Below are 10,764 nucleotides of genomic sequence, written 5' to 3'. Positions count from 1 at the left end.
CACTAAGGGAGCTGATCGTGTCTGCATTCAGTGATCGGCAATGCACACATTGCCGCACGTAACGTAGCTTAATGACGCAACTGCAAATTGACGCAACTCCAGACACTACAGCAGGAGCACAAACGCGTCACGCCTCACTTTACGTGCAGCCGTTTGATTGGCTGGACAACGTCCAATCATTGCGCTTCTAGAATCCTTCCGCTCATCCAATCGCATTTTTGTTTGCTGACGTCATGGCGTCTTAGACGTCCTCTTTCCTCCCCTCCCCTTTTCCCGCTTTTGCTTTGCGCAGGCGTTGTGCGTGCGGTCTCTCTTTCGGCCCTGCTGAGCCGCTGCTCGCGTTGTTTCTGTGAGCGCCTGTCCCGCGCACGTGACCTCGGAGGCGCCGCGGCCTAGCGAACCGGGAGTAGAAGCGGCCGACATGTCCAAGCGGCACCGACTGGACCTGGGCGACGATTATGTCACGAGTAAGAAGAGAGCCGATGGGTAAGTGTCGGAGGCGGCGCCGAGGCCGCTTCTTTGTCCGCTGTGGAATATGGCGGCGGCCATGAGTCTGGAAACCTGAGCGTTATACAGCACGTTCTGCTCGGGCGGGGAGGCACACGGCAGGCCCATGTCAGAGTTTACCTGTCTTTACATTGGACTGTCGCTGTGTGAGTGGGACTGTGTTCACACAGTTGACCCCTTCCTGACTTCGCCGGGTGGGATTGACCCCTTCCTGACTTCGCCGGGTGGGATTGACCCCTTCCTGACTTCGCCGGGTGGGATTGACCCCTTCCTGACTTCGCCGGGTGGGGTTGACCCCTTCCTGACTTCGCCGGGTGGGGTTGACCCCTTCCTGACTTCGCCGGGTGGGGTTGACCCCTTCCTGACTTCGCCGGGTGGGGTTGACCCCTTCCTGACTTCGCCGGGTGGGGTTGACCCCTTCCTGACTTCGCCGGGTGGGGTTGACCCCTTCCTGACTTCGCCGGGTGGGGTTGACCCCTTCCTGACTTCGCCGGGTGGGGTTGACCCCTTCCTGACTTCATGGCCGATCCAGTGTGGACGTGCATTCCATCACCTGTGATGCAACCTCAGGGTGCCATCAGGTTGCCATGGCCGCCAGGGGGCTTGGAGGACCCCATCAGCACCAACTTTCTCCTCCGCCTTCATAGTAGATCAGTAATTCCAGTATATACTGTGATATATAGTCCAGGTGATCCCTCAGGGGATAGAAAAGAGCTTTTAGTAACCTAAAAAGCAAGTTTGGACCGATCACTAATACAAAATGGCATTTATGGAATATCCGTGTGTTTTAAAAGTCAAATCTATGAAAAAAATAACATGAATTGTGCTGTAAATGCCGTAGAGAGAGAAAAACATAACTCCAGATCAATCATAAGTTGCTGTATTTCTCCCTCAATAAAGTAATATAAAACAATCAAAATATTGTATATACATCGGGGTAGTAGCACTAAAACCGGCAGCTTGCTACACAAAACATGAGAGCTTAGGAGTCTATTGATGGGGAAAATACTATTGTTACCTTATTGTGCCCCTCACATTTGATGCCTTCCAGGACCTTGCGCTCTGGACCTGACTGTTACAGGTGCTGCGCTCCAATAGCTGCAGCTGTGACCTCAGTGGGTGTTTTCTTTTTCCTCTATATGACTCCGTTGTGTTTTGATTGGCCGGTTTCATAGAGGAGAAAAGGCAAAACATCACAGAAGTTCTGGGGTTCATGCCCAGGTGGTTGAAGGGAAAGTTGGCATTATTGTTACTGTGATAGGAGAATAACTTTACAGTTGTGGAAAACAGAAAAGCACTGATTCCGAATCTGTGAAATGGCAGCAGTTGGAGGAGGTTTTCCGGCCTTGTCTGCAATCACTGGATGTGACAGCAGACTTGTGGATTCAAACATCGTGGGTACTGTTCACTGTGAGCATTCTCCCACGCTAGGACAGGAGGGGGTTTCAGCACAATTGTGTGATTTGCATCCGTGTGGTCACGTGCCGACTAGACTGTATCTGGCCTCTCTCAATTCAAGTGTATTGAACCAGGGCTGTGGAGTCGGAGTTAGTTTTGGTCGGAGTCGGTAGAAATGTACCGACTCAGACTCCAGCTTTAAAAAAATGTATTAATATTTCATAATTGAACTTTCATATGAATTTTATAAATGTTACTCAAATATATATGTTCTATCAAACTATGAACAACAGTGATAAGCAGTTCTGCTGGAGATAGAGACATTTCTTACTTCTTGTGTGTCACTGTTCTCCACTGCCCTTATCTACTCTTATACTTGGTTAACCTCATGCTGCCCCAACCCCCCTACTTACAATGTATGAAACTGAAAGTGAAAATGTGTTGCAAATTCTTAGTAGTAAAGCTCCTCCTCTAGACTAGATCATACTAGATGTGCGTCTTCCAAGCATCTCACAGCTGCCTGCTACTCAGAAGAGGAAGACTGTAAGAAGTATTATCCTTTCAACAAACTTTGCATCAGTTAACTGTGAGTACATGAGGAATAATAACAGTATTACTGACCACTATATCAGTTGTACGACCTGGCAATAATTTTGTACAATTGTTTTTAGGAAAAACAATTGTCATTTGGATTGTGAATGCAGAATTAAAAACCTGAGAATGTCAAAGAAGCATCACATTAAATCAGCTGTATTTGAACATTTCACCATCACTCAAGATAGAAAACATTATGTCTGTCAGTGTATGACAAATGATCCAGACGAAAACAAATGCTGTGAAGCCAAGATGAGTGCATATTCAGGCAAAGATAAAAATGCTCCTACCAGAGCTTCTAATCTAAAGAGACATTTACAGCGCTTTCATCCAGAAGTACTGAAAGCAGTGGATGAGAGAGACTGCATCCAAACCAATGAACCAGTGCCCAGCTCTTCCAGCCAAACAAAAGAGCAGAGAACTTTGCAGCCATCAGTTGCAAGATATTTTGTCAGTGACAAAGTTACTGTGACAATGACAGTAGATACATTTAAAAAACAGATCATAGAGCTTGTTGTAAAGGATAGTGTGCCTATTTCATTATTTTCACGACCAGCTTTTATGTGTCTGAATGGGGAAATGGCCCGCAAGCTTGGTGTTTCTCTGGAGAGAGAGAGTATTAGAAAATTAGTAATCGAAGAAGCTTTTAAAAATCTCTCAAGGGACGCTTTGTTTCTTAAAATGGATGCCTGCACACGTCACAGAGTGAACTATTTTGCCATCAATGTCCGATTTGTTTGTGACAAAAATGAAATAGTTACCAAGACATTGGCAGTAAAAGACACCAAAGCTCATCACACCAGTGAGTTTCTCCAGGTCTTGGTGGAAAAGGTTCTGCAAGACTATGAACTTAAAAAAGAGCAAGTTCTTTCTGTCGTAACTGACAATGCTTCAAATATGATAAGTACTATTAAGCTAATGAATGAGAGTAATGATGGTGACCAGCAGCTAGAAGAACATTCTGGGTCCACAGACACAGAAATGTTTGAAATAGAGGAACACAGTATTGTAACTGAGGAGCAAACTGAAGTTGCTTCAGATGAACAGCAACATGATCGTTTAGATGATCTTGTTGAAACTGTGTCAATATGTTCTTTCATTCATCACATGCACTGTGTTGTGCATACGCTACAGCTGGCTATAAGAGACAGTCTGCAAGAAGGACATGCTGCTGCACTGATTGGCAAGGTGAGATAATTGGCTACTGTGCCAGAACCCCTAAAGTTGACTCAGTTTTGAAGAGACGTGCCGGAAAAGGGGCAATTATTGATCAAGCCACACGATGGGGCCGTACTTAATGATTCAGCGCTTGGTTGAACTGAAAACCTTTCTTGTAGACATGGCTAACCCTCAACTGACGCTAAATGAAAGTCAGTGGAATCAGGTGACTGAGCTGGAAAAATTGCTAGAGCACCCATTTACAGTGACTAAAAAATTACAAGCAGAGGACTTAACTCCAGGTATTTTCTTAAAGGAGTGGAAGAACCTGATGTTTCGCCTGTCCCAAAGAGGAGGGTTAATTGCAAGTGGCATTGCTACATCAATGAAACGGAGAGAGGAGCTACTATTACAAAATAACATTCTTTTGGCAGCTGTTTATGTAGACCCAATGCATCGGATTCTTCTAGATGATCAACAGCTAAGTAAAGGAAAAGAAGCTCTGTTTGAAATAGCAGTAAGGATGAAAGGGTTGCAGAACAGTCAGGAGGAACAAGAAGAATTTGGTCGTCCTGCCACATCTTCACCCTCATCATCAACTGATGAAGAATTTAATTTCGAAAAATATTTGGATCACAAGGACCGTGCAAAGCGTTCCCGCATAGAAGTCATCCCCATCAAGGAACACAGCCAGTACATTTCAGCAGAATTTTTCATGTGCACTAAAAGAAATTGAGAAATTTGACCGTTCATCAAAAATAACAGTGCAACAAGCGATTCCTCTGTATCCTGACATTGTCAGAGATGTTGCCCGAGTGGTTACTGCTTTGCCACCAACACAAGTTAGTGTAGAGAGGTTGTTCTCTGCTCTCAAAATAATTAGATCAGATTTGAGGGCATCCATGAAGGAGGATCTGACAGAGGCAATACTTTTTCTGAGGACAAATTTATAGATTTCTTCTTATTAACTGCATAAAAGTGTTTATTGCATATTTACTTACAGTTTAGAAAAGTTTATAAAAGTTATTTGCTATATTCTGATTGTATTCTAATAAATGTAGTTTTTGCTCCAAGTGGTCTGATTACTTATATGATGGTGAGAAACTGAATAAGCACGATGTTTAATATTTTACAACAGTAAATTTGTTGTTATGAATTGGCCATTTATGAAGGAGTCGGAGTCGGATAAAATCCAGGAGTCGGAGTCGCAACTGTGGCTTACCGACTCCACAGCCCTGTATTGAACGAAGCCGGATACAGTCTAGTGGTAAAGTTGCTGGAGGTATGATCAACGTGCACACTTGTGGGTCCACATGACTGCCCGGCAGCAGGCAGCGCGCACAATGTGAAGGTTCACCATTCTGCAGTTACATCCACTGACTGCAGACTTGTAGTTCGAGACCGACAACGACTTTACATTAAGGGTAAGTTCACACTGGGCATTTTTGCTGCTTTTTTTTTTTTTTTGCAGCAAAACCTGATCTTGACAGGAAAGAAGCTGCGGCAAAAATGCAGGTTTAGGTGCGGATTTGGTGCGTTTGTTGTGTGCTAATGTCCATGACTTTTCTGCAGGAAAAGCGCTGCAAATAATGATACCTGCGTTTTTGCAGCGTTTTTTTTTCACAATTCTGCATTCACAATCCAAATGACAAGAAGTGACGTGCTCTATGTCCAAAAAACGCAGCACAAAATCCTGATGACACAAAGAAACCAGTGTGTGTGTGCATGAGATTTCTGAAGTCTCAGAGGCTTTGCTGGTACTGTAAAAAGCAGTTGAAAATTAGCACAAAACAGCAAAAATGCCCAGTGTGAACATACCCTAAAAATAAATCCAGTGAAAGAGCTTTAATAGCAAAAAAAATCTAAATACCTAAATTTCTGCTTTTCGGTATGCGCACCTCCCTCCGAATCAAAACTTCCACCCCAATACTAATAAAACTGTTAATTCAAGTATAAAAGCTGGAGCATATATCTACTTTTTATATTGTTAGTATCCATAAAACAGATGAAAATGATACATTCATCACATTTTACAGACATAATTGCCACTAAAATAATCCCCATTGTGAATCTTTCCTGCTAAGCTCCTTCAGTTTATAGTGCAAAAGCTCGGAGTAATAAACCTGATCTCTCGCCATGTAGGAAGTAATACACCTGTATCGACTGGTTTCAGAAAATGGTGACAGACCGTTTTTTTTTCACAAACTTTAAAATTTTGTTTGTTACTAAAATAGTTAAAAACAACACAACAACAAAGTAACAATAGTTATGGCTTTTGGAAGAAGGGGAGGAAAAACCAATGTTTAAAGCGTAAAGTCAGCCTGTCATCGTGAGCATACCGTCCTGTCTGCAGGCGCCATGTTACAGAGCAGACTCATACATAGTTTTGTGAGAAGAGATTCCGTATAACCTGCGTTTTCATCAGTAACACCTCTGCTCTCTCTGGGGGTTTGGTCCAGTGGGCTATCCTATCAGTGATTGACAGCTGTCTGTACACACACTTATACTTAGAATGCTGTCACAGTTCGGACCACCCGCCAAACCCAAAATCCCAGAAACAGCAGAGGATTAAGTGATTGAAACTTAGGTTATATCAAATCTTTTCTTGCAAAACTATACATCAATTTGTGGCACCCCACACTCGTATAACATGGTGCCTACAAATTGGACTGCATTTTCATGGTGACAGGTTCCCTTCAAATCACCAGGTCCAGAAAGAGTTAAAGGAGCGACAGGGAGCCACAGTTTTTCAGGAATTTGGGTTCGATCACTGGGGAGCGCAGCTGTAAGCGTGCCCTAATACTTGGACATTCTGCTCTGCAGCGTAAGCCATGCTTACAGGTGCCGCTCAAAGTTTAGTGATGAGCGAGTATACTCGTTGCTCGGGTGTCCTCCGAGTATTTTGGAGTGCTCAGAGATTTAGATTTCCTCATCTCAGCTGCATGATTTGTGACTTGTAGACAGGCTGAATACATGTGGGAATTCCCTAACAGGCATTCCACACATGTATTCAAGCTGTCTAGCAGTCGCAAATCATGTAGATGAGATGACGAAAACTAAATCTCCGAGCACTCCAAAATACTCGGAGGACACCCGAGCAACGAGTATACTCGCTCATCATTAGTGATAAGTATTCTGAGCAATGACTGTAATCCCTCTTTGTGCCGCCCGCATGCCTTGCTTTCAGTGAGGCAGGACACTACCTGCAGATTAAAGCCCCCGTCACACATAGCGATCTCGCTAGCGAGATCGCTGCTGAGTCACAAGTTTTGTGACTCAACAGCGAGATCGCTGTGTGTGACACCTATCAGTGACCGGCCCCCCTGCCTGGTATCGCTGATCTTTATGGAAAGCCCTGGACATTTTTTTTTGATCGCTGGTTTCCCACTGGCCAGCACGCATCGCTGCGTGTAACAAGCGGGAGATCAGCGAGCTGGTAACTAAGGTAAACGCAGGGTTTCTAAGCAGCGCGCAGCATATAGAAACCCTCTGTGTACCTTAGTTACCAGCGCGCTGATGCAGGGAGCTGGTATCCAAGGTACACATCGGGTTTCTAAGTGACGCGCGCGGCTTAGAAACCCGATGTGTACCTTAGTTACCAGCTTCCTGCATCAGCGCGCTGGTAACTAACGTACACAGCCACGCCGTGTGCTCGGCGTCGCTGTGCTGATTGCTGGTGAAGCTGCCTGTCTGACAGCTCACCAGCGATCATGTAGCGACTCACCAGCGATCCTGACACATTGATATCGTTGTCGGGATCGCTGGTGAGTCGTTATGTGTGCCGGAGCCCTAACTATAGCTGCTAGTAAATAGCAGGTTCCCTTTTACTTGCTGCACAGATTTTTATTTCACCGACCTTGCTGGTGCAGAGTTTTTGGATGTGATTGCAGTGATAGTGAGTAAAAATACTTGGTTTTAATGAAAAGGTGCACTGTGAAATGTGCTAATGGCAGCTCTGTAAGAGTTGTTGTTCATCAGTGTTGCTGCATTACCAGAGCTGTCACTAGGCAACAATTTAGCGGTTCGTCTATCAGTATGAAACTCCTTCCTCCAGAAGAGAAGGATGTGATAATGGGAAAGAGGACAGCAGGGTGGCTCAGTGGTTGGCATTGCAGGCAGCGCTGGGGTGCTGGGTTCATATTCCACCAAGGACAACATCTGTAAGGCGTTTGTATGTCCTCCCCGTGTTTGCAGGGGTTTCCTCCAGGTGCTCCGGTTTCCTCCCAGACTCCAGACATACTGATAGGGAATGTAGATTGTGAGCCCCAATGGGGACAGTGTTGATGTCTGTAAAGAGCTTTGAAATATGATGGTGCAGTAAAATAAATAGACCATTATTGTATTTATAACCACCTTAAAGTTTTTTTCGGGATTTTAGTAGTGATTCTTTTTACTTAAAGGGAACCTGTCACATGAAAAAATGCTATTCTGCAGCTAAGGGGTCAGTCTACGGGTTAATAGCGTTTTGAACTTGCCCAGTAGCTGCCCTTAGAAATGAACTTTATTCCTGCTGGCAACGTTCCGGGTTCAGTCGGCTGTGTCCCCGGGATTGAGTGACAGCTGGCCCCAATGCTGAGCTGCTGTCAGTCAGGGCCAGGGTCACGGATACAGTCACCACTCCCATAGGGGAGAAATGGCTGGGTTGGGCTGGGGCTCATTCATTTTGCTGGTACTGTGCCACATTCTTTACACATGAAAAGAAAAATGCCTGGAATGCTCAAGGTGTGCACAAGCTCTAACCGATTGAATGTCTGATTGTTGCCCAGAGTTATTCTCTGTGACCTGTGGTTATATCTTCATGTACCATCTGTTACTTCGGGGTGATGTAACAATCATGTAACGGAAACTGTCTGGCCACAAAAATTATTGGTATATACAAAATAATCTCTCTTGATAGTGATAAATGTTGCTTGTTTCCATTTGTGTAAGGAAATGGATGTTCAGCTTATTTACAGTTATGGAGAAAAGGGACACCCTTTAAATTATTCCAGAAAATGAAGTATTTCTCTTACAAATTTATTGCAATTGCACATGTTTTGTTATACACTTGTTTAACTTTGTGTATTGGGACAGTACAAAAAAAAAAAGAGGGAAAACAAGATAAATTGGTCATAATTTCACACAACTCCAAAAATACAGGACAAAATTGTTGGCTCCCTCAACCCACTATTTGCACACCATTTAGAATAAATAACAGCAATCAATCGCTTCCTACAGTCATGGCCAAAAGTTTTGAGAATGACACAAATATTATATTTTCACATGATCTGCTGGCCTCTGGTTTTTATGTGTTTGTCAGATGTTTTTATCACATACAGAAATATAATTGCAATCATATTATGAGTAGCAAAAGGTTATATTGACAGTTAGAATGAGTTAATGCAGCAAGTCAATATTTGCAGTGTTGACCCTTCTTCAGGACCTCAACAATTCTCCCTGGCATGCTCTCTATCAACTTCTGGATCAAATCCTGACTGATAGCAGTCCATTCTTGCAAAATCAATGCTTTTATTTTGTCTGAATTTGAAGGTTTTTGTTTGTCCACCCGTCTCTTGACTGACCACAAGTTCTCAATGGGATTAAGATCTGGGGAGTTTCCAGGCCATGGTCCCAAAATCTCTGTTTTGTTCCCTGAGCCATTTAGTTATCACCTTTGCTTTATGGCAAGGTGCTCCATCATGTTGAAAAAGGCATTGTTGATCGCCAAACTGCTCTTGGACGGTTGGGAGAAGTTGCTCTTGGAGGACATTCTGGTACCATTCTTTTATTCATGGCTGTGTTTTTAGGCAAGACTGAGAGAGAGCCCATTCCCTTGGCTGAGAAGCAACCCCACACATGAATGGTTTCAGGATGCTTGACAGTTGGCATGAGACAAGACTGGTGGTAGCGCTCACCTCGTCTTCTCCGAATAAGCCGTTTTCCAGATGTCCCAAACAATCGAAAAGGGGATTCATCAGAGAAAATGAGTTTACCCCAGTCCTCAGCAGTCCACTCCCTGTACCTTTTGCAGAATATCAGTCTGTCCATGATGTTTTTCCTGGAGAGAAGTGGCTTCTTTGCTGCCCTCCTTGAGACCTGGCCTTGCTCCAAGAGTCTCCGCCTCACAGTGCGTGCAGATGCACTCACACCTGCCTGCTGCCGTTCCTGAGCAAGCTCTGCACTGCTGGTAGCCCGATCCCGCAGCTGAAACACTTTTAAGAGACGGTCCTGGCGCTTGCTGGTCTTTCTTGGGCGCCCTGGAGCCTTTTTGGCAACAAGGGAACCTCTCTCCTTGAAGTTCTTGATGATGCGATAGATTGTTGACTGAGGTGCAATCTTCCTAGCTGCGATACTCTTTCCTGTTAGGCCATTTTTGTGCAGTGCAATGATGACTGCACGTGTTTCTTTAGAGATAACCATGGTTAACAGAAGAGAAACAATGATGCCAAGCACCAGCCTCCTTTTAAAGTGTCCAGTGGTGTCATTCTTACTTAATCATGACAGATTGATCTCCAGCCCTGTCCTCATCAACACCCACACCTGTGTTAATGGAGCAATCACTGAAACGATGTTAGCTGGTCCTTTTAAGGCAGGGCTGCAATGATGTTGAAATGTGTTTTGGGGGATAAAGTTCATTTTCTAGGCAAATATTGACTTTGCAAGTAATTGCTGTTAAGCTGATCACTCTTTATAACATTCTGGAGTATATGCAAATTGCCGTTAGAAAAAAATGAAGCAATAGACTTTTGTAAAAATTAATATTTGTGTCATTCTCAAAACTTTTGGCCATGACTGTATAGCTATAAACAAGTTCTTAACAGGGCTGTAGAGTCGGTAAGCCAAACCTGCGACTCCGACTCCTCAATTTCCCTTACACCGACTCCACGACTCCCGACTCCCACATATATTGCTTATATTTACGAGAAAAATTTATTGTAGTACAATGTGAACATCAGACATTTATGATACAATAATCAAGATATTTAGATAGAACATAATATATATTTATTGGAATACAACTTTAGAACACAAAAAACTGTAATAAATTGTAAATATGTAATACATTATGTAATATCGATTACACCTATATATAACACTATGTAATAAACTATGTAAGTGGCAAAAAAC

The 10,764-nt window shown here is 43.7% G+C and overlaps 1 protein-coding gene across 1 annotated transcript in view; it reads left to right on the top strand.

Annotated features, from left to right (window-relative positions):
- The first annotated feature begins 249 nt into the window (after window positions 1–249).
- DHX15 (DEAH-box helicase 15) overlaps window positions 250–10,764 on the top strand; it is an 82,546-nt gene continuing 72,031 nt past the window's right edge. The window contains exon 1 of the mRNA XM_073574679.1: window positions 250–486. Coding sequence (XP_073430780.1) covers window positions 422–486 — 65 coding nt within the window. The 5' untranslated portion in view covers window positions 250–421. The remainder of the gene's footprint in view (window positions 487–10,764) is intronic.

The sequence above is a fragment of the Dendrobates tinctorius genome, unplaced genomic scaffold (genome assembly GCF_039654945.1).
Source record: "Dendrobates tinctorius isolate UK_male_01 unplaced genomic scaffold, ASM3965494v1 ptg000039l, whole genome shotgun sequence".
Classification (NCBI taxonomy): Eukaryota; Metazoa; Chordata; class Amphibia; order Anura; family Dendrobatidae; genus Dendrobates; species Dendrobates tinctorius.
The sequence above is the reverse complement of the archived record's forward strand: the minus strand, read 5'-3'. Positions and strand labels throughout refer to the sequence as shown.